General features: G+C 30.4%; 3 protein-coding genes across 13 annotated transcripts; 1 reads left to right on the top strand and 2 right to left on the bottom strand.

Annotated features, from left to right (window-relative positions):
- Positions 1-349: 349 nt before the first annotated feature.
- Ubr3 (Ubr3 ubiquitin ligase) lies at positions 350-19,949 on the top strand. Of its 8 annotated transcripts, XM_069114338.1 has the most exons (31): positions 350-516; positions 617-902; positions 977-1,355; positions 2,207-2,420; positions 2,493-2,621; positions 2,700-2,965; positions 3,038-3,282; positions 3,357-3,474; positions 3,554-3,733; positions 3,831-4,057; positions 4,179-4,334; positions 12,550-12,731; positions 12,821-12,957; positions 13,048-13,190; positions 13,263-13,432; positions 13,579-13,822; positions 13,893-14,055; positions 14,142-14,324; positions 14,658-14,810; positions 15,054-15,232; positions 15,311-15,734; positions 15,832-15,977; positions 16,060-16,206; positions 16,280-16,594; positions 16,671-16,890; positions 16,969-17,178; positions 17,244-17,530; positions 17,617-17,964; positions 18,049-18,177; positions 18,270-18,409; positions 18,556-19,949. In XM_069114338.1, exons 3-31 carry the CDS (start codon positions 1,115-1,117, stop codon positions 18,671-18,673), a joined length of 5,814 nt encoding a protein of 1,937 aa, XP_068970439.1. In that variant the 5' UTR covers positions 350-516; positions 617-902; positions 977-1,114; the 3' UTR covers positions 18,674-19,949. The 8 variants fall into 8 exon arrangements, with proteins under 8 accessions (XP_068970439.1, XP_068970435.1, XP_068970437.1 ...); XM_069114334.1 differs by lacking the exon at positions 617-902; XM_069114336.1 differs by having other exon boundaries at positions 350-630.
- Positions 4,788-11,860, bottom strand: orion (chemokine-like protein orion). Of its 3 annotated transcripts, none has more exons than XM_069114345.1 (9): positions 10,107-10,243; positions 7,182-8,147; positions 6,881-7,022; positions 6,508-6,648; positions 6,229-6,446; positions 5,933-6,153; positions 5,608-5,846; positions 5,404-5,533; positions 4,788-5,321 (listed from the first exon to the last, which is right to left on the bottom strand). In XM_069114345.1, the coding sequence occupies exons 2-9, from the start codon at positions 7,686-7,688 to the stop codon at positions 4,985-4,987; spliced, it is 1,935 nt and encodes a 644-aa protein (XP_068970446.1). In that variant the 5' UTR covers positions 7,689-8,147; positions 10,107-10,243; the 3' UTR covers positions 4,788-4,984. The 3 variants fall into 3 exon arrangements, with proteins under 3 accessions (XP_068970446.1, XP_068970447.1, XP_068970445.1); XM_069114346.1 differs by having other exon boundaries at positions 7,182-7,710; XM_069114344.1 differs by lacking the exons at positions 7,182-8,147; positions 10,107-10,243 and adding an exon at positions 11,023-11,860.
- Positions 19,950-21,404: 1,455 nt separating the features above from the next.
- Positions 21,405-23,088, bottom strand: LOC138180457 (small ubiquitin-related modifier). 2 transcript variants are annotated; one of them, XM_069114361.1, is made up of 6 exons: positions 22,950-23,088; positions 22,763-22,831; positions 22,600-22,677; positions 22,161-22,232; positions 21,836-21,935; positions 21,405-21,733 (listed from the first exon to the last, which is right to left on the bottom strand). In XM_069114361.1, exons 1-5 carry the CDS (start codon positions 22,962-22,964, stop codon positions 21,873-21,875), a joined length of 297 nt encoding a protein of 98 aa, XP_068970462.1. In that variant the 5' UTR covers positions 22,965-23,088; the 3' UTR covers positions 21,405-21,733; positions 21,836-21,872. The 2 variants fall into 2 exon arrangements, with proteins under 2 accessions (XP_068970462.1, XP_068970461.1); XM_069114360.1 differs by having other exon boundaries at positions 21,405-21,935.
- Positions 23,089-23,209: the final 121 nt, after the last annotated feature.

Genomic DNA, 23,209 nt, shown 5'->3' with positions numbered 1-23,209 from the left:
ATGGTTAATAATAATCGTCGCTTATTTTACGAATAATAATAATTAGTAGCAATACTTATATACAAAAGACATAATTTTATTCAAATACAGAGTACACAATTACATATCTAATCTTTTTATGTGAAACTCCATGATAGACGCAAAACGTATTACGCTCCTTAATAGATCAATTTGTCCAAAGAACCATATATGATTGGATTATAAATAAAGTGAATAAATAAATATATTTTAACCGATATTTTTAATTTTATTTAATTATATCAATTCTTATAAATTTTTTATGCATATTGTTTGGTAATTACTATACTAATGAGTATTATCTACGTGTATAGATTTGAACGTAGTGAAAACGTTCTGATGAAATACATTCATTGAAAAACAAGATCTGGTATTCTGTCATTGTTCTGTCGATAAGATAGACAAATTCTTGATCAGAAAGAAGAAGATGTACCGTAGAAGAATATAAGCTGTGGTCAATTGATCGAACGATTGGTGATCGAGTGCTTTTGCTGTTCGGTAAGTGTGAATGTGTGTTGTATCAACGACGATTATTGTGCAAGTACCGAGTACTTGTCGAAACACGAAAGCTGAAAGTCGATAGTAATCCACGGTTCAGGAGAGTGGTATAAGGTAACGGTCCCTTGCTGCTTTCGTCATGTTGTCAAAATTGATGAGGAAGACAAAGTTGACGGGAGATGCTCACTGATATGGAGGTTGTTGAGAATTCCCTGGTCCGCGGGCCGCCTCTACTTGAAAGGTTTCCCGGAAGTTTTCACACGAGAAACACGCAAAAAGGTGTAAGTCGTCAGGCAACTATCGGCTGTCCTGTCGGCTTCCTGAAATTTTAACATCGGTATCACCTGATTCCCGACTTGACTTGCTCATTTCTTTTCCGCTGTTAAGTCTGTTATTTCTAGGTTACGCTTTTTACAACGATCCGCACCATTACAATAATAACTATTTACATTATTTACAGGTCCATTGAGGTGTTCCCGCGGGATTTGGCGAGCTGGCGAAGCCAGGACGTGACATCGTACACTCGTCATTCTCGGAGGATACCGCAACACGTATCAAAATCAATGATACCCTCGCTGCGCGAGGACAATATTTCGCGATGTTCTCGGTGTCTAATTTATGCACTGAAATATTGAGGAACAGGAGTAAAAGTTATACAGCTGCCCATATACATGCAGAATGTAGCAATTTAGCTAATGACAATGGATGTCCACCATCTCTTAGTAAATTATTGGATGAACTGTTAAATCCTAGTAAAGATATTGGTGATAGAGAAACTATCAACTGGTGTAAATGGTTAATAGCTAGTGGTCATACTCCGGAGAAGTTTGCTAAAACAGGTACGCCATGTGTATTTTATTTTCTTAAACTGCACAGTACGGAAACTTTTTAAATCCAACCATATTCTAGCCCACAAGTTAAATGAATTGATCATTGTCAGTATTATCTCATTAATCATATTTTTGACAAATATAGATATATTTTATGCAATGTGTTTGATATTTTTGCATATTTATATATTGCACTATGTTATGATTATACTATATACAGTTGCTTCAAGTATTATTCATTAGAAACATGTTTCTAAAAGATTTTTTACTTTATTAAATATATCGTATATATAAATACATATTATATATTGTTATAAATAATATTTAATTTAAATGCTTAAACTATTGAAAAAGCAATATATAGAATTTATCTTTAAAATAAATTTAATCTAAGATAACTTAATAACTACTGCAACATAGTCTGGTCATTGTTTGATACTTTTAAATAATATGCTTTGTTATGAGCATTATTTTGAAGTCTGTGATATAAGTATAGTGCAATTTGCGTATTTGGCAGCAGCAAGATTACCCGTCAAATATATATTTATATAAATTGCTATATTTATGAAAATATAGGTGCATGAATGATCTTAATACATGACAGTAAAGTTTATAAAATGTAACAAATACTTTGAAGCCAAAACAAAAATTGCCTAAATCAATAATAATAATTTCAGAACAATATTAAGTATTAGAAAGTTTTTAACCTAATTAAGAAAATTATATTTTTCAATAATGTAGTTATGCAAGTTTAAAACCTTTATAATCTTTAAAAACATACATATTGAAACATACATTTATAAAACATATATTGGATTAAATTTTCATCCATCCAAATCAAATATTTATAAACATTTCAGTGAGAATGTATGATAATGCTACAACATGTGGACTGGTTTGGACACCTAATTTTGTAGCATATCGTTGTCGTACATGTGGTATATCACCGTGTATGTCCTTATGTACAGAATGTTTCAAAAAAGGCAATCACTATGGCCATGATTTCAATATGTTTTTAAGTCAAGCAGGTGGTGCTTGTGATTGTGGTGACTCATCCGTTATGAAGGAATCAGGGTAACAATTTTATCAAATAAAATTGCTTGATATTTAAGAAAAGAATGATATCTAATAAAATTGTTGTCCTAGATTTTGTGATAGACATGGTCCAAAAGCCGCTGTTGATAAATCAGCTGCTCCGTCAAATTTAATGTGTGTGGCAGAAGCAATGATGCCTAGAATAATTCTTCGCCTTATACAACATTTACGCGAGAATTGGTATATCATATATCTTTCTATTTAATTATTAGAAGTATAAAAAATGTGTAATGTGTGGAAATATTTTATTTAATATAGTACTGTGGGTCGACGAAATTATGAAGCTGCAATTCAAGATGCAGATGAATATCTAACAATGCTCATTGATTTCAATAAAATGGGTGCATTAATGAGGCATGTTATGACATCAGCTCTTACCAATCCACAAAAGTATAGAAGTCTTATGGATCCTACTGTATCAACTGGAGAACCAGAATATGATAGCTATTGCCAAGATAGTAACGAAATATATCAAAATGCAGTAAGGTCTTTGCCAAATCCAGAGCCACCTGATGAATATAAAGGTAAATTTTTTTTTTAATGTATATCTACAATTGTAGCAGAATATATTTACAATAAATACTATATTGTTTTAGAGTGTGCATCATTACAAGAACATTTACAGCATACTACTTTCTTAGAAGAATTAATGTTTTGGACAGTAGCTTATCAATTTCCACAGAAATTAGTTTGTTTGCTATTAAATATGTTACCGGATCCAGAATATAAAGAAGCACTTACTCGTGCATTTGTATTACATTACAGTAGAGTTTCAATGATGCTTGAACGTTCAACAGACCCAGATACTTTAAGCAACAAGGTGGTCCATGTCAGTGTACAGGTAGGTATTATCCAAGAATAATATTATATTTATAATAAAGAAAGTGCTTGATGTGTTTGTGCTTTATATTTCAGCTATTCAGTAATGAAAGTTTAGCATTGAAAATGGTAGATCAATTAAAGTTGTTGCATGTTATGGTAATAGCTTTAAAGTACATGATGAGTAAGATATTGATTCAAAACACTTTACATGGTGGGTAATATTTGTACAAGTTCTATTGAACTTTCGATATTTGTTTATTAACATTAAATATAATTTCTTATTTTTTTAGATCCAGATAAAAATTTTCATTATGTAGTAGACTGTGAACGACAAGTAATGAAGGAACACTGTTATTGGCCTATTGTATCAGATTTAAATAATGTTCTTTCACATAAGCCTATAGCTGTTAGATTTATGAGCGATGATACACTTTTAGAAATGTGGTTCGATTTCCTATCTATGTTTCAAGGTATTATTTAACTTTTGTACAATTGTAATTATAGTTACTTTTACACATAAAATATTTTTGATACATTAATAAAATACTTTGTTGTGCTTATTCCTAGGAATGAACGTGAATCAACGAGAATTAAATCAACACGTTGAATATGAATCTAATACGTACTACGCTGCGTTTAGTGCCGAATTAGAAGCTAGTGCATATCCAATGTGGGCTTTAGTTTCTCATTTACGTGGTCCAGAAAGTGCTGCTCTTACCCGTAGGGTGCTATCATTTTGTCTCACTGCATTACAAGATTGGTTAGACGCCATAAATTTCACTCATCCAAATGTGGTAAGTAATTAAATGTTTATTTTGTAATAACATATTTTCTATTTTTCCTAATATGCAATTAATTAGTTGAATTAAGGTATCAATACTATTATAGCCCCAATATCTCTTCTTTTTGTTACAGAGTGACAGTTTACAAGTATCATTTCATCTACCATTGCATCGGTACTTTGCTGTGTTTATGTGCCAAGCTGTGCGTCAACAAGGAGCTACCCTAAATGATTTATTACCTCCTACTGATATGTTACATCTTCTAATGATGCATCCTTTACGAGTTCAGGTAAGTACTTTTCTCTACTTCCTAGTATATTCTCTCAATGTAGTTATGATGTGCATGTACAGTATTTTAAATAGAACTAAAATAATATTTGAAAATATCTATAAAGAATCATATCTTCATATTGTATGTCATTGAGTACTTTTAGTAGAATTTCATTGAGATGATATGTGTATATGATATATATGGATATCGGTTGGTTTTTTTCGGATAGTTATTTTATTTAATAAATCAAAATATCAAAAAATACTTTGAGCAACGAGTAGGTTTACATTAAGTTATTTCAATAGCATAATATTAAAGAAAATCTATGAATTTCTTATTTAAACAATAAAATATAATTCCTTATAAAGTAGCAAGTATCATTTTTGAAAGTCTTATCGGAATTAGGAGTGTAAGAAAATACAAAAGGAATTTAACTTTTGTGATATGTTGTTTTAAAAGAATTATACATGCTAAGATGGCACAAAAAACAATTGTTTAATGGAGGATTGTTTCTAAAAAAAAAAGGGAGTTATTATTGATATATAATCAATTTTATAAATCACACTTATCAAATTTAAATGTAAATTAATGAAAGACATATGAAAGTAGAAATAAAACACAAAAGATAATTACGAACTATATCTTAGTAATACGCGCATAAATTACATTCATACTACTCTTATTTCATTTGGAGCATCGATAACTGTATCTGCAGAAGGAGATAAATCAACTTGTAAATGTTTACTAAAATCATACGTAATCAATCTCATTGCTACAAATCCACCCGATCCTGGTCGGCCTTTATGAAAAATTCCGGCACCTGCAATTGGAACTGGTGGATTTGATTCTACTGGTTGAATATCAATGAATGGTATTGTGTTTTGAGCAACGTCATTTTTTTGATCGCTTGGTGCAAAATTCAGGTATTGGAATGGTTTCGAGTCTGGTAGTGCTAGAAGAGGTAATCGAGTTGGTATATCAGGATTCTCAAATGTCACTTCAGTTCTGCAAATAATTATAATGCTAGATAAGCAAATACACATTCATAAGTATACAAAAATATGTACAAGACATGTGCAGATTTTACCTATTGGTTCTATCATGACTGATCCAGAAACTCCTCTCTAGCGGTTTTATTAATTTCCCAGTCGTGAAATTAAAAGATGTCATTCTTGCTTCTAAGTTTAATCGTGAACCAATCATTCGGAACTTGAGTCCTGAAAAATAGGTATTATAAGCGTGATATTTAAAAAGGGATATGAAAGAAACATAAATTTACACATAAATGTACCTGTCAAAAGCAAATTGTCATCAAGGACTAGATCATCTAAATCTAACCCCCTTTTTTCCCATGATAATGTGTGATAGTCAACACCATTTTTAACATTGTTATCTAATACACTGAACTCTTCTATTGGTTTCCACCATATAGTGGATTTATTAATGTATCCATGTGGCATCAATTCACCTTCCTGTATCTGCATATGTATTATTTGCTTCACTTTCTTGAACCGGATGCCCGTCACGACTCTGTAACAAATAATATTATTATTAATTATGAAAGCAATGACATCTTAAGAGTCTTCCTAAAATATCTGCCATAGTCAGTCACTTACTTATTGTTTGCTACATCAGATACAACTTCCCTTAAGCTGAAGTATCGATCAGAGTTTACATTATTGTCATCACAGTAACAAAAACAATAGCTACAGTGCCAGAATAACCAACGCCACCAGCTATCTACTTTGGTTGTTCCTCTCTTGCAAGTATTTTTTTGTCCGAACAGTCGACCATTTTCATATTCTATGTATTCGTATCTTCGATCACTTTCCTGTATCTAAAATAATTTATAAACACTTCACATACATTCTTATTATATAACATTCGAACGCAGAAAAAATTTTCAATTTACCGAAGGACAAATCCACATATCGGAATCAATATATTCGCATTTTAGTATTCGACCGTTACATTTGCGCTGTTGGGAGCAAAATTGATTTTTGTAACATCCATAAACTTTCGAATATTCGTAATAAGCACAATTTTCTCTACAACTCGAGTCCTTGTTTAAGTCCACTTCGTTCACAATATATCCTTGGAACAACTGCGTTAATTTGGTGTATGTTTCATCTGTAACAATTGTTTCAGTTATATTTGTTACACATGTTACACGCGAAAGTAGGAAATATACCTAATTTATGTGATCTCGCATCACATCTCCAGAGTTGTCGTGGAGCAAACGCCATGGCTGTTTTAACAGCCCGCAGAGTTTCCATCGTTCTCGTCTCATACTGTTGCTTCACAACTTCCATTTCTTCAGTGAAATTAGTACCTACATCAAGTTTATTATAATTAGAAAGCGAATTTTTCAATAATAATATACTATATTAGGTGCAGCATACTTTTCTTTAAATAATAAGCGATCAGAATATTTTTTTTTAAATATGATAAAATAGTGATTGTGAACTGTATACTATAGCATAAAATTTTTAAACATAGTTACAAAAGTTGGAGAAGAAAATAACAAGTTATGCAATATACAGATAACAGTCACTGCACCATACCTGGGTTATAAAGCCGCAGTAGCTTATAAGAGAATTGGATCATACCATAACCCTTGATTTCCGTTAGGGTTACCGTTGTATATAAATTATAGAGCAATTGCTGAAGCGACTGATTTTCATTACAAATTTGCGAAGCTGCTTCCTAGTGAAAAACAAATAGAAAAAGAAAATACAAAATCTGTCCATATTGAACAATAAATTCTTAAATCTTTGAATTGCTAATTATCAAAGAAGAACGTTCGCTACTTCGTTGATCATCAGAATTGGAAGTTCTTTACAACTCGTTTATTTATTTTTGTACCTGATAAGCCGAAACGAACAATTTTTCGTGCACTATCAGGTCACCGATTCGAGTGAGGGCGCGTACAATTGACGCATTCGGATCGTGTAGAATTATATCCCAGAAATCGCTCAGCTTCGGTATATCAAGAGGAATCTTTCTGCCGACTATCTCCTGTTGCATCGTTCGAAAAACTTGGTACAGACCATCTATTCCTTTTAGTTCGTTTTCTGTTCGAGCCCATAACCAAATAGAACTCAATGCATTTAAATTTTCATAACCATTGGTTGAGAAGTTTCGTTCTAGTTCATCGCCGAATTTCTTGAAACTTTTTATGAGCCATAGGTACTTTCCACCATCTTCAAACTCGTGGAGCCTTGAGTGAAACAAATCTCTCTCTAATGTTTTCTCCAATTGCAACAACTTATTTCGCATTTCATCGATCAATGTTGTATCGTATTTTATACCCAATGTTCCCCATATTATGCAGAAAAATAGAAAGCATACATGGATGTTTCGTATCTTCATTTTGTAGTCTATTTATTTGATTCTTGAAGGGTTAAATTTTTCAATTATATATATATATATGTATATATATAGATGAACCGGTGCATAAGGACTTATATTTAATACCTGTATGGAAATATAAGATAGAAATTCGTGCTAAAAGAAATTGTTTCAATGCACAATTGTCTGATAAGTTAAATATTTCAGTCAAGAGTATTTTGCAGACATAAATAGTCTGGTGTACACTCTTCTTACTTGTTAATTAATTAGTTAATTAGTATATTTTGTGATTCATTCCGTGCCGTGCGTCATATTGCTGATCCACAGTAACCATAGTAAATAAAGATACATTTGTATTCACTTTTTAAACAAGTTGTACATGAATAAAAATTCAGCTGACAAAATTCTATAGTACCGTAACTTCTTATAATTATCGTTTACGAATTGGTATGTAAATATCGTACTTCCTCCTCTAGTCCCCTGTTGTTTTTCATATCAAAAATATTATTGATGGTGAGTCATGTTTAACAATACGGAATTAAACAGTGTGACATAGCTGTCATTACTTTGACCTTACTTAAAAGTCTACTACAACTCAAGTTTCTCACGGCTCGGAATAAATCAATCGTATAATGCAGAATGAGATTCCTCGTACAATTTGAAAAAAAATACCAAAATAAAACACTATTCATAATACGTAACGGCCTTAGAATCTCTGACAGTAAGACGTCGTATGTTTATAACAACTTTTCATAATACTGTGTTTATGCGAAATGTACACATAGATTGCTACACGCTAAGCTCAATGGTAAGGGTCGAATGTACCGATTACATTGATAATTAGATACGTCAGTAATTGGATTAGAATCATATCGCGCGTTTCGTTCACGGAAAAATTACTAAGATATATGACATCTCGGAGATTCGTTCTCGATTGATAATACTTTTTTATCTCCGGTAGGTCACGTTTAATTCATATAAACATGAGTCACATCCGCGTGTAGCTATTAGCTCTTCCGGTGATTCAGACAATTTCGACAATAATCGATCGATATTTTGAGCGCCTGTCCTTTCATTTCGATATAGGTAATAAGTTTCTCATATCGTTGTGATGTCTTATATAGAAATCTTTAAGAAGCGATACTTGTTTGTTCGGAAAAAAATGAGTCGGTAATCATATTTGTCCAAATTTATAATAATTGAAAATTTATAAAAATCGGTTTCACTGTATTAAAGATAGCCTCTCTTAAAGTTTTGTCGTATCTATCGTAATCTTATTACATGTGCATATCCCTATTTAAAACGTGATTGGTTTTTAATATCGGTTGATTTAAGTTAGTAATTTCTGTAATATTTCTTTCTTTATTATTTATTTTTAATCCTCCGGAAATCGCAGTTGATCTGACAGATACGTGTTAAATCTAATTCTAAATATTTTTAAAAATTGTTCATTCTTTACATTTAAATTAGTAATTATGTAGTTTATATACGTAAATATATCTATATATTATGTTTTGTATTAATTTTAGTATAATTAAAGACTTTATATGTTTATACAGTTCTTTTGTCAAAAATAAGCATTGCAGCATAGAGTTTAAGTTACTTTGTCCCTCAGATATATAGCGACCTTTGATGGGATTTTTACGATTGCGTCTTCTGCACAGTTAAATAAATAGAGATATCTTATGATATTCGTTGACGCTACATTGACAACTATCGTAACAAGTCACGAATTATATCTAATATTTATTGTTATCTAATTACAAACAGATCGATTTCGAAGGTGAAGGTTAAATTATTTTCATACATATTTTATTCGCAGATATATCAATAAATACCTTTTTAACGAGTATACATGTACAAATGTGAAATATTATGTGACTATTTTAAAATGTACAAATATTGTTTCAACGTGACGCATTTGTATTTACACACAACACAAATCCTGCGTGCAAGTATTCAAGACGACACGACAGAACGATGTGAGAAACTTTTAAGGTGGTACTGTTATTCGGACAGAATATCTAAGAACGAAATCCCCTAACGTTCTTATATTCTGTAAAATATATACTACACTTGACTAGCATCACACTATTTACTGATAACCCAAAAATAATATTCGATTTAATCTTAACATTATTTTTTCCAATGGCTCTATTCTATTAACGAATGGAAAGTAACGTTTGAAAGTTATATAGGCCGTGAAAGGTTAGCATGATTAATTGAAGCGTTTCGACCGTAATAAGCAAAAGCATTGAAATCTGGTAAACTGTTAAAAAATCTTATATTATCCTTTTTTTTTAAATACTTGGATTATTAATTCTATGTTGTTTAGAAATGTTTCACTGTATATATCGTTGCACAAACATTCGCTCAATAGTAGTCTTTTATAGTTGGAAAGTAATTGATAGTCGTGTTTTTGATACGACGAAAATATACCTCCGAAACAAACACTTTTCCTCGTATGCACAGGCTCTACTAAGAACTTTACGTTATTGTTCCCGTCATTTGACTCTCTGTGTTCCTCCCCTCTCGAGTTGGGATCGTTCGAGGCTTAATGGTGTTACATATTTCTGCGCATGCTCCTCTTCATTCTCTCTCTCTCTCTCTTCATACTTCGTACTTAAATCGTTTGCACAAACTGCATCATTGTTGTTCCAACAGAAATGTTGCATTTCGTTCTTTTGCTCTTTATTTTACATTGAATGATTGATTTAATAAAACTTTTTTTGTAAAATGCACTCGTTGGCAGAGTAGACTTAAAATGTTTAAGTTTTTGTTGTAACGATCACGTTACAATTCTTTGATAATTATTTTTGATAATACAAAATTGGAGAGAATATAGCTTACGCAAGAGTTTGTTAGATAATTAAACAAATCATTGTCTATTTCCCCTATATCATTAACTTTGTTAAGTTTATTCTATATTTTTTTTACCGATTTCTTTAAAAAGAAAAAAATATACACGAAATAAAAGATTGTTCGGATAATAAACAATAGCAAAGTTATTGCAGTGTTATCTATGTTCGTACCGAGTATGTAATTTGAATAGGTACAGATTGTCGGATGTCATTTGATCACTATGATATTCTCCCGTATGTAATACCCCTTGATAGTCACGATTAACTAATTTCTAACAGTACATTAACGGATATTCGAATCGCCAAAATATTAAATACTTCAAAATTTGTTCCATTTCATATAATCTAAAAAAATTATCTTACAAATTCATGAAGTTGAAGGAAATTTTTATTTTTCTAAGTTTTTAGAAAACACGTTTAAAATACATATGTTCCCACTATTACGCGTCATTTTTCTTTATTGAAAATGTGTTTAAAAATCTACAAAAACTTACTTGCATTTGGTTTGCCAATAATATGAGAACGCTTCTGCTAAGAATCTCGTCGGGAGAAGGAACAAAAAGCCGATGAATGCTTTTCAAAAGATCAGGGAGAGCATCCGTTCTCGAGGAAACGCACGTTCTCGCGAAATCTTCTAATGTGTACCTCTCGTATTTGTTAGGCGCTTTCGAATACAAATGGAAGACATTGTATAAATCGTTGATTTTCCCAACGAATTGATCAATCATACGTAACTTTTGATCAAGCCTTTCTTGTAACGGCATCTCAGTTAAAAGTTTAGCCACAATGCTGTCCAAACGCATATCTATCTGTTCTTGAAAAGTATCAATCTGTTGCGATATTTTCGATATACGATTCTTTAATTCTTTCTCCATTCTGTGAACAAATGGCAAATTGTTGTCATACTCAGAATCTTTTGGTCGTATAAAGTCCCATGATTCGAAAATGTCTATCACCACCTCATGTCCAAATTTTATTAAATCTTTTACATCGACATAACCAAATTCAAAACTATATGTAAATCGTTCTGCGCATAACATACAAATAAAAATAATCTTCAAATTAATTGTGGCCATTTTTTTAATTCAATGACAACTGAATCGAGAGGAAATTAATTTGCACAAATAACACTGATCCGATCTTGCTCTTCTTTCTTCCTTTATCATTTGATTATTGAATTGTTTTCTTTATTGTCACAAGTTTTAAAACTATACTGATTATAAGGATGGAATCAAGTTTTCGGAAAATTGCTGAAGAATTAATCACACTGACACGAGGAAGAGCTCTTAGTCAGCTCTTCGGACGCTATAAATGTCCCCTCTTTGTTCATTGATTGTAGAATCTCTAGGAACAGTACGAACTGACAACACAGCAGTTGAAAGTTGGAATTCTTTCCAGTGACGGGATTGGTTGATTAAGTGGGGGATTTACCATAGTCTACGAATCATGTATTCTATGGGAACCCGTCTTTCTTATATTTGGATTTCAAATGTTTCGTACGTTACATGTTAACAATATCATGTGCATAAAAGCAGATGATAAATGTATATGAATATACATGAAAATTATGACAAATAAATTTAAATCTTTGTACAAATTTATTATAAGTAATGGATCACATATAGAGATTTTGCTGTCTTCTACATGCTTAGAACTTATCTTTTTTATTTCAATAGTATACCTGAACATTTCATGTTAAATAAAATTTCATTAATGTTAGAAAAATTTGTATTTCATTTATTTAACGTTATGTATCATATTTAACAATTATTAAAGTAACTGAAATTATAGAAAACGAAACTCTTTTCAGTACCGTTAGCTTTTTTACGCATCATGCATACGTTAAAAAATAATACCTTCAGCTATGGAATAAAATAATTTCTCAATAAATACCTTTCTTTCGAACTTAGTTTTTATACTATTTCATGTTGTGCTACATTATATATTATATATCTTATGCTGCTGTAATATATTGTTAGCTATTAAAATAATGAAAATTAAGACAATGAATTTTTGTTTAGGTTGCCTTTTATGAAATTTTAAATGGATTGTGGGTGCGTAATGGTCTCCAAATAAAAGGTCAAATTATGACATACATACAGTGCAATTTTTGTAACTCGATGGTAGATGCAGATCTTTATCTACTTCAAGTTTGTGCAACAAAGCTACAACCAGATATTTTTCTAAAAACAATCGTTAAAAAGTAATTTTCAGTATCTTATTAAACATATATTTATGTTATACATACCCTTTAAATTACAGTTATATTTGTCAATAATTTTATTCCATTAGGTTTCATATAAAACAGGAGATGAGTCTTTGTTTGTATAGAACTCAAAATGAATACATGGATGGAGAACATGACACACCAATGTTAGAAAGCTTTTTAACATTTCTAGCTATATTGGTTAATGTTCGGACAAATTTAGGTAAGTTCTTCATACCATTTTCTTAAGTTCATTGATAACATATGAAATCTACATACATATATGTATATAAAAAATATGGTCTTATTATAGGTTTATCTGATCCTGAAATGTCCCGCCTAGAAATGGTTACTTTATTATCTATGGGAGATAAAACCCATAGTCAATTAATGGAGTTAATGCCCGAACGTTCTGGTAGTACCCAAAATAGAGATTTCGAATCTGTATTAGCTGATGTATGTTTTATATTTCTTTAAACAGAATACAATTTTTTTTTTATAGTACAAATTGTAAAATATGATTTACAGGTTGCAGTGTACAGAGCACCTAATCTTGAAGCTAGTGGAAATATGCAGCAAGGAATGTATGGTCCAAAACCACGTCTAGTTTGGGAAGAATTATTTGATCCTTTACATGTTTTATTAAGAGCAGCACAAAAAGGAGATTTCCAGATGGCAATGGATCGCTTTACTGAATAGTAAATAAACTACATTTGAAAAAATAATTTAAAAAAACATAAAAACGTTGTACTATAGTTCTTTTAATATATATAAAATTATTGGTTTATTTTAATTTTCATAATCTTGTCTAGTTCTTTCATTAAATATTTTGTAAATATTTCAGTGTAAAACAATCAGGAAAATTAAAAAATAGTGCAATTCCATGGCCACCATTTAGGCATCCTGCTCCTGTTTCACCAGCATATGATGATCCACGAATTGTACTACGATCAAGAGTTTTTCATGCTATGATTTTAATAATTTTATATAAGGCTGTGTATGGACACAACATATCAGAGCATGTAATGGCACTGACTATTTACTTATTAGAAATGGCAGTAATTACTGCAGAAATACCTGATAAATCTGTAAGTAACTAATTATAACAGAATTACAGAATTATAAAATAATAATACTATTTCTTTTCATGTTTATTAGATGAATCCTTTGTGTCAATATAATAGTAGTGACGAATCATCTCGTATAATAAAAGATATGGATCTAGGTGGTTGGTACAAAAGTGATGATTTATCAGAAAATTTGAGGACAGTGATACCTCAAGTCATCTTGATCCAAGAGTCGGAGCCAAGTAATTCAGATAGTGAGTAAAGCTATCATTAAATTACAATGGGTTACATCTTGCTACATATGATAGTTTTTGCTTTGACATTTTGCCATTTTTTTTAGGTGATTTTGAGTGGGAAATTCAAGGTGAAATGGCTGAGGTTGGAACTTCACTCATGATAAATGATGCAACAGATGAGGGTTCTTTAGAAGTTTTAGCTCTTCCATCTTTAGATACTATTACTAATGACACTGGGTTACAAATTGCTGTGAATGCTTCTTTACCTGCTTTACCTCAACCAAATGGTATGTTTTGTTTCTGTATTTTCATATATTTTAAGTAATCATATAAAACACACTAGTTAAGAACAAGTTGTAAATTAAATATTTGTGCATTGATAAACTAATTCCATTTTTGTAAGTTTTGTAAATTTTATGTATATATTAAAAACAAACAATCCTTTAATGTTCCTCTACATAAAATTCTTAATCTGTGTTAGTATAGGGTACAATATATATCATATTTTATACATATATTATACTGTATGTTCTTAACTATAAAATGGATACTTTGGTGTTGATTAAATCTATTATATAATATCGCAATGATGTCTTATTCTTTTCTTAATTATTTTATAGACCAATTTCAAATAACTTTTGTACCTGAAGATGGAATTGTTACTATATCAGAAGCTAATAGTGAAGATGATTTAATACCTCTACAAAGAGCTTTGCCACCAACCACTGAAGAATCCATGGCTCTTGCCATTGAATCACCTCCTTTACTAAACAGTATGTTACTTAATCTTATCACCTTAACCATAGTTATATCCTTCTTATCAATGTTATGCATTCTGTACTGTTGCAAAATATGTATATACTCTGCTTTCTTTTATGTTAATCATATAAAAAAAGACACTAATTTTATATAGAAAAAGACACTAAAACGAATGTCTTTTAATTAATATCGTTTTATATTAGAACATGTTTTCAAAATCTTGTATTCTTTTTTCAATCTCTATTAACTATATACAGATATTGGTGGTCAACCTGCATTGCCACCTGCACCTCAACGACCTGCTGTTATGGCTGGTAATGAAATAGTTGCTGCACCCACAGTGTACTCAAGACTGAGTAATTCTAGAGTAACAACAACAGAAATTGTTCCATCTACATCAAGTTCATATAAACATTTCAAAAGAAGAGATGCTCAGGTAATGATTTACGTATATTCTAGTAAATCAATTGTTATATTTATTAATTTATTATTTTATAAATTTTTTTCTGTTTAGGGTGGATCATTACAATCACAAACTGTAAAAGTAGACGAGAGTATAATCACATTATTGTTAAAATTGCATTCACAGTTGTCAGGTGTTCCAGATAGTTATAACCCTGAACAAATTGCAATGTCAGATAATGAAGCTAGTAGCAGTTCAACCATAGAACCAACAGAATCGCGAATTGGTGATGGTCCGTTCTTTATCGCGCAAATACTGAACAAAATTACAAATTTAGATCCTATGTGCAAAGATGCTATAAATGAAGCTAGGAACAAATTATGGCCAAGTATGCAGGAAAGCGAAGATAAACAGCGAGAGAAAGAAGATCGAGAAAGAGAAGAAAGACGAAGACGGGCGAAAGAAAGACAGCAAAAATTAATGGCAGAATTTGCCAATAAACGAAAGCAATTCATGGAAAAAGCAATGGAAACAGGTAAAATATAAAGGATAAAATATGTATATAAGATATAATGAATTTCATGTGCTGTATGTAAACAAAATGTAAATAAAAATTATAATGTTTTGTTTAGATGAAGCAGGGGTATCGGGTATGGATTGGGATCAAAAAGATAATGCGACTAAATTAACTAGCAAAAAAGAATACGATTGCGTTATTTGCAGTCAAAGTAGTCCTAGTACTGAAGATAATCCTATGGGTCTTGTTGTATTAGTTCAAGTAATTAAATTCGTACAATTTTATTCATATAATTTCATTTTTATTGACTACTTACTTAATTCTATATAAATTCTATTCTTAGGGGACAAGTGTAATTGGTCATGAACGACAGCAACCAGATAGATTGCTTTTACCTACTTCTGATGATGATCCGCCTATACCAAAGTGTGATACACGTGGTGCCTATTTTGACCGTAGAATGGATGCAATGGACCGACATTTTGATACTGTAAATATTTAACATATAACATCCATTGAATACAGTAAAACAATTTATATACATTCTTATTGGTGTTTTACAGATTTCGTTGCTGTTATCCGTTAATCTAGGTTGGGAAGGTGGTGTATATGTGCAAACGTGTGGACATCATTTACATTTAGATTGTTTATTGCCATATGTAAAGTCTCTGGGTCACCAACAAAGACAGCTTTCTCTTGCTGTAGATAGTGGCGAATATCTATGTCCACTTTGTCGACAGTTAGCTAATTGTTTTCTTCCACTTTCTCCTCAATTGGGGAAGCGTGGAACAATCGTCCGATCTCCTTACGTCCCTTTCACTACATTACTCTCAGAGATAAATAATCTTCTAAAAGAGGTACAACGAAACCCATCAACAGTAAGTATCTCAAGAATTTTGTTTACTTGCAACTTTATATGTTCTTTGCAATTAACAACATATACATTCTTTATAGAGACGAACATTTTTGTCTGAAGCAATGCGTAAAGCAGTACAGGATATGACAAGATGCACAAATTCTAAGTGTCAACAACAACATAGTTACAAGAGTTTGTTCGTTTTCATAACTTCTATAGCACGAACTAATTTTGAAATTGAACTTGTTCAACGTGGTGGATCATTATGTATTCCACCACCTACCACGATACCTTTAAGGCCAAAACGTGATTGCATTGGTACATTTATTTTATTGTTGATGATAGTTAAAAATAACTAGGATTGTAAATTTTACATTAATAACATTTTCTTTCAAGTTGCACTTCTTGATGTTCTGGCAAAAAATGCACGTCTATGTATGATTTGGCCGGTACAACACACATGGCAACAATTATCTGGTTTGCCTCCAGAGCCTGCAACTCCACTCGCATTAACATTACACGAGGGAGAAGTCCCCTTACTTCTCAGAGATCCGACTGCTCTTCTTATACAGTTTATATTATTGTTACCTTTGCATGCCGATCAAGGTAAGTAAATAACTTCATTTGTAAATATTTTAGTGATTTCATAAAATTTAATTATTTATTTTCAGCGTATTTCTCTAGTGTAGTAAAAGTAATCTACAACTTATTGTACTATCAAGTTATAGTACAAATAAGCGGTGGTCTCACACAAGCAGAGAGAAATACATTTTTAGGAGATACATTTTTAAGAGAATGCATCGAGCGCGGTCCTATATCTTCTGAAACTATATTCTGCAAAATCATTGAATATTTCAATAATAGCCCACTCTACCATTCAGATACTGTTTTATATGATCCATCTACTTCATCGTGTACACCATATGCACGAGATAAAATGCACAGTATCGAACAACAGGTAGGTACAAATTAGTTAACATAATTCATAATTTTCTTGTTTTCCTTTTAAGATACTTTGTCACATACATAATTATATTATTTCAGATACAATTTATGTGTTTACCATTTTTACGAGTAGCTGCATTGCTCCGTTATCATTTATATGAGGAACCGTTACCTATAATTAGATCACCACAAACTGAATTTGCGAAATTAGTTCGTTATTTGGAATTAGTTACAGAAAATATGGATTGGAACATGTTTAACTCTGCTGTAGCTTTGAACTGGCAAGATAGCGAAAGTAGTATATCGGTGCCCCGTATGTGGTGTGATCAATTCCTTGCTTTCGTAAATCAAAGCGATGCAGGCAGGTATTTAATTATGGAACAGCATGTGTCGTGGCAGGTACCCAAGTTACTGAGCCTTCCAAGGGAATATGAGAAGATTTTCACAGTATGAATATATATAATTAATTATAGTTTATATATCATTTTATACTTGAATATTAAAACCTTATAAATGATTATTCATTTTTAGTATTATCATGGAAGACAGTGTCGTCAAGGTCATTCAATTCCTCAGGAGATTAGTATCTGCTTATTGTGTGGTGCCATCGTTTGTTTAAAACAAAATCGCAAGCAGTGGAATGTATGCGAGGTTGTTCAAGTAAGTACTTTATCTATATATATATATGCTTTCCTTTGTATGAGCATAAAAATATATGAGTTATATAAACATAATTATTCCTTGGTTTATAGCATTCGATAGATTGTGGAGGTGGAACTGGTATATATTTGGTGGTGACATCAACCTATATTGTAGTAATTCGTGGTCAACGTGTCTGTTTATGGGGATCTTTATATCTCGATGATTTTGAGGAAGAAGATAGAGATCTGAAGTAAGAGTCTCATTTTAATATCAGATAAGATATTGAAAAAGTGCAATCTATTTTTTAATACATTTATATTGGAATTTTTGTTATATTATTTTACTTCTCTAGAGATATATCAATATTATACTACATTTATTAATTTCGTTTTATAGACGCGGGAAACCTCTGTACCTAAATCAAGATAGGTACCAATTGTTAGAACAGCAATGGCTAGCGCATAGGTTTGATCATACGAAAAAAACATGGGTATGGCATCGTGACATACTGTAACATTTTACAGCGTTGAAAAGTACTTACTCTAAAACGAGTAGAAGACTTTCAACAGATTTATTTCCATACAATGCCTCGCCAAGAAATAACATCGCTTTAAGAATTAACAGATTGCTCTAATATACTTTATGGATAATTATATTTATTATGATGCAATGAGTAAGTAGACATAATATTGAATGAAAGTATTACGAGAAAAAAATGAGGTGAGAGCTGAATTAATATTGTTTATAGTCATAATACATGAAAGATTATATCCGAAGAAATTTATGTTTTGAATTACACATTGTACATTCTATTTAAGTATATACATATAAATTATGTCCTAATAAAAAAAATACTTTTTAGTGTGTAGCATTTGTACTTAAGACACGAGAACTATTCAATTCTTTTAGTCGAAATTTCGGTTACGCTAAGAATTAGATAAATTATATCATTGAAGATAAATATCATTATTAATGAAATCATAATTTTGTCTGTTAAGGAGGATTGAATTTATTGTGTGCTTCTTTTTAATGTAGGAAAAATATGGAAAGAAAATCCGTTATATCCTATAATTTATTATCATAATTACTCTGTTAATTAGAAAAAAATCTTGATTCAAAATTTCCTTTGCATCCGGATTATTCAGAAATAGAATATTTTACAATTCATTAATAAATCAAGAAAAATACTAAGGATTATATTAGATCTACAATCTATAAACATGACAAAATCAAAGACTGAAGTCTTTATAAGAACTCTATCTCTGAATAAATTTAATAACAAGCTCGAATTTAAATCCCTATATAATTTTGTTGCAACTCATAACACGTTTTACTCTGATTCTAAATTTATATAAGCAAGGTAGAAGTATTGATCATGCATGAATTTTTAATTAGAAGGTAAAGGGGTAATTGTCATGTTAAATTGGCGGAGATGTTAAGAAATAATTTTCTAGAATGATACATTAACTGTAACAAGAACGGCATGCAAATTATGTTTGGAATATTGAATTAACACGTGTTTTTATTGTTAAAAGATCCTGTGTCAGCAATGTAGTAGTAAGTGAGGTTGTTATTAACACCATAAACGATATTGTAAAACCTTCTCTTGTAAAAATAGTTTTTGTTCTAATTTAATAATGTGAATTTTTCGCAACAATTCATGAGAAACTATAGGAAATCATTCACCGATCAGTGAACTCGAGATTCAAACAATATTTGATGCATTATTTTTCTGTATGCATATGTATGGGCTGTGTATATGAACCTATAAACTCATCTTATTGAACGAACTATTTATCTACTCGCTGATTTTTTTTCGCACCGGTGCATAAATGCTAAGTAATTGTACTGTGGCAATTAAGTTGTTATTGTTTTTGAAGAAGCAATTTATATGCAAACATTTAACTAAAAAATGATCTTAAATCTTCGTTAGCATACATTTCAATTTTCAATAAATTAGTATTTATGACAAAAAAGTTTTCCATTTGAGACTTCAATTTTTGTGAAACTATGATTACACAGGCAAAAAATTGCTTCTTCCAAATTATAGATCACTGTAAATGTGTAATAATGATAGGACGCCACATAGTAGAATTACTGGTTAACTCAAGATGATCTGTACATAGTTAATTATTTTTACGAATGTCCGCTTATAATGTTAAAAATTTGCGAATAATACATTAAGAAGTGCTAAAAAATAAATAATAATAGCAATTATCAACTCTGTTCAATGTATAAATAAAAGCAATTCTATTAAATGAAAAGATTGCCTTATAATCTATAAGCATTTTTATTTCTGTAACTATTTTTTAAACAATATGTAAAGTAGAGAAAGATGAAGAATCATTTATTTTCTAGATAATTATTACAAGTAATTTATGCTTTTGGCAGATGCAAACACGTTTTGTGAAATCGATAAAGCTATGTAGATGCAATTTTATCGTAAATCTAACGATTATTACAATATTATTTATATCAAAATCATTTTCTGCTTTTGTTACGAAAATGAGAGTCTAGTTTTTATTATTATTCAGTTATTCTTCTATTTAACAAGTGCTACAAGTTTCATGATAGAGTACTACTAAAGGTAATGTAATTATTGTTTTTACTTATTTGTTCTCATTAAAACATCTATTTAAATTGTTTACACTATTTAAAAAAAAGCGAATGTTGTTTAAACATACAATGAAAGAAAAGTGCCAATTAATGTTTACACCTTATTAATGAAAACAGAAACTATATTACTTATCTGTACAAGAATAAATTTTATTACAATTTGTAAAAATTTTGTCCTGTTAAATCAATGAATAAGTATTTTGTAATGAGGATGCCCGTATAGAATCATATAGCTTCAAATTATATATATCAAAAAATTGTTTAAATCTGTAAATCTTTGGCCCAATGCCAAACTTAATGCTTAACTTCAATATTAAATCAAATAGCAGTTTTTGAAAAATGAGAACCTCTTTTACTAAAGTTTATACATAAAGTATAACTATACAGCAGTCACTTTTATTATGTATAGTGATTTGAAATTTTGTCATTGTTATATATAATTTACTGATAATAACATAAAACGAAATCTAAAATAAGAAGTTCTTCAGAAACATCCACATTACTTACATCGAATTAATTTCTTCATAATTTATCCATGAAAAGTAATTTTTTGCATATCAGTAATGCATATTTTTTGAAATAGAAAATACTTTTGTTAATATTAAAATTACATAGAAAAGGCAAAGGGAAAATATTACAATTATCTCTTTTATTATAGACGTACCTTAAACGCAACAATTTTGTTTAAATCATATTCATATTATGTAATATTTACCGTACTTCAATAATGAAATTAAAACTTTCGGAAACTCCCGCGATCTAAATCTATAAATTTGGAAATCCATAGAATGCAAATATATTGCCAAATGTTATTAATAGACAAAACTCACTGTATTTAAGGCATGATTCTTTTTCAGTTCTGTTTCTTTTTTTTTTTGTTTTTGCTGGATGAACATATACATTGTATGAAACTGACTGTTGATGGTCCTTAAACTTGCCACGTTACAGGAATGTAGAACTGCACATCAAAATGTTACGTAAAAAACCAAATTACATGTTTCTTTAACATACATATATATATATATACTGATAAACTTGTCCATTTCTTTACGATAGTCACTTTCACTTTAAAAGATATTGAAACTGAATAAATTTCTTCAGTAGCGACCACCTGTTTGCTCTTGGTATACTTCAATAACATCATCATTTTCCATTTCCAACTAAAAAACAATATTAGTATCATATTATCATTATACAAAATGGAATTATATTAGCTATAAATGTAATAATAAAGTTAATCAAAAAAAAAGATAAATTGTGATAAAATTTTATTCAATTTTAAATTATTTATTTTAAAGGCGTAATGGTAATGTAAGGTAAAGGTGTAATGAATTCTTACTTCTACAATAGTTAATTAAAAATTTTAAGCTTATATAGAAATTTACCTGCTTTGGTGTTTCGTCGTCATTAATTCTTTTACCATCAAATAAAAACCTGAGTGATGTCATAGGAACACCCTAAATAAATTATAAATATCTTTTAAAATACATAAAGATAATATTACTTTAGATACTTCCGCAATAAGAGATAAAATTATCAGTTTTTTCTATTTTTGAAAGATTAAAAATACTTCCGTAAATTACATTTATAAATATAGGATATATATAGAAATTCATTCAAAACTAAAAAGTCTTCTAGTCGTAATGATGATATAAAGTTTTCATAAACTTTTTAACTTATACTTTTACTGTACACGATTTCAGTTAGTTATCACATGTCATGTAAAAAATAAAATAAGAAAATTTTTGTGCTATCTTTTTTAATAAATTATTTTTTGAAATGCATGACATTTAGACACACGCTTATTTTGAAAAGTGGACTAACCACACGATCGCTGTACGATTTCTTTAATTTACCCATTTGAGTGGTCATCTTTACCCTAAAGTGAATTTCATTGCTGTCCTAAAAAAAAGAAATTATGAAACCTGTCATTAAACGTCATGGAACTAAGACGTGAATATAAAAGAATAAAACGGCAACTTCTTACATTTCCAACAACTTTAAGCTTGATGTATTCGGAATTCGCGTCGCCTGGGCCGGCTTCAGGTTTTTGCTCCTAATACGCAAGGTTAGACCGATTAGATTCAAAATATGATTGAACATTCAAATGTTATGTTGCATCTATACCACGAAATGTAGGTCAATAAATTGCTCTTTAAAATCGGGAAGCTCACCTGATTATCAGACATGGTATTTAATTAAATATAATAGTTCTTGACCACGCGCCAGAACAGTAACCAAACACAAGCACGCAATATGGCGCCGCACTTTTGTCAGTTTCACAGTCTTCTATTCTAAAAATGAAAATTTTAACGTTGTGTAGTTATTTTCGTTCCAAAAGACATCAGCTTCCGACAGTTCCGCTTAAACATCATCTTTCAAAAGTTAATCATTGTTTATATATCTATATATACTTATATATGTATATATGTAT

This window comes from Bombus flavifrons, chromosome 5, assembly GCF_040668555.2.
Source record: "Bombus flavifrons isolate JBK064 chromosome 5, iyBomFlav1_principal, whole genome shotgun sequence".
Lineage (NCBI taxonomy): Eukaryota > Metazoa > Arthropoda > Insecta > Hymenoptera > Apidae > Bombus > Bombus flavifrons.
Note: the sequence above shows the minus strand (reverse complement) of the source record. Positions and strands in the feature narration are given on the sequence as shown.

Coding starts and splice junctions, on each gene's coding strand:
- Ubr3 (XM_069114334.1), top strand. CDS start 1,115: ATGTTCTCGGTGTCTAATTTATGCACTGAAATATTGAGGAACAGGAGT. Junction 3,475..3,553: donor GATTCAAAACACTTTACATG/GTGGGTAATATT, acceptor TTATTTTTTTAG/ATCCAGATAAAAATTTTCAT. Junction 16,595..16,670: donor TACAACGAAACCCATCAACA/GTAAGTATCTCA, acceptor CATTCTTTATAG/AGACGAACATTTTTGTCTGA.
- orion (XM_069114344.1), bottom strand. CDS start 11,604: ATGGCCACAATTAATTTGAAGATTATTTTTATTTGTATGTTATGCGCA. Junction 6,649..6,880: donor ACTGCGGCTTTATAACCCAG/GTATGGTGCAGT, acceptor AACTTGATGTAG/GTACTAATTTCACTGAAGAA. Junction 5,322..5,403: donor AGTCATGATAGAACCAATAG/GTAAAATCTGCA, acceptor AATTATTTGCAG/AACTGAAGTGACATTTGAGA.
- LOC138180457 (XM_069114360.1), bottom strand. Junction 22,678..22,762: donor AGCTTAAAGTTGTTGGAAAT/GTAAGAAGTTGC, acceptor TCTTTTTTTTAG/GACAGCAATGAAATTCACTT. Junction 21,936..22,160: donor ACGACGAAACACCAAAGCAG/GTAAATTTCTAT, acceptor ATTGTTTTTTAG/TTGGAAATGGAAAATGATGA.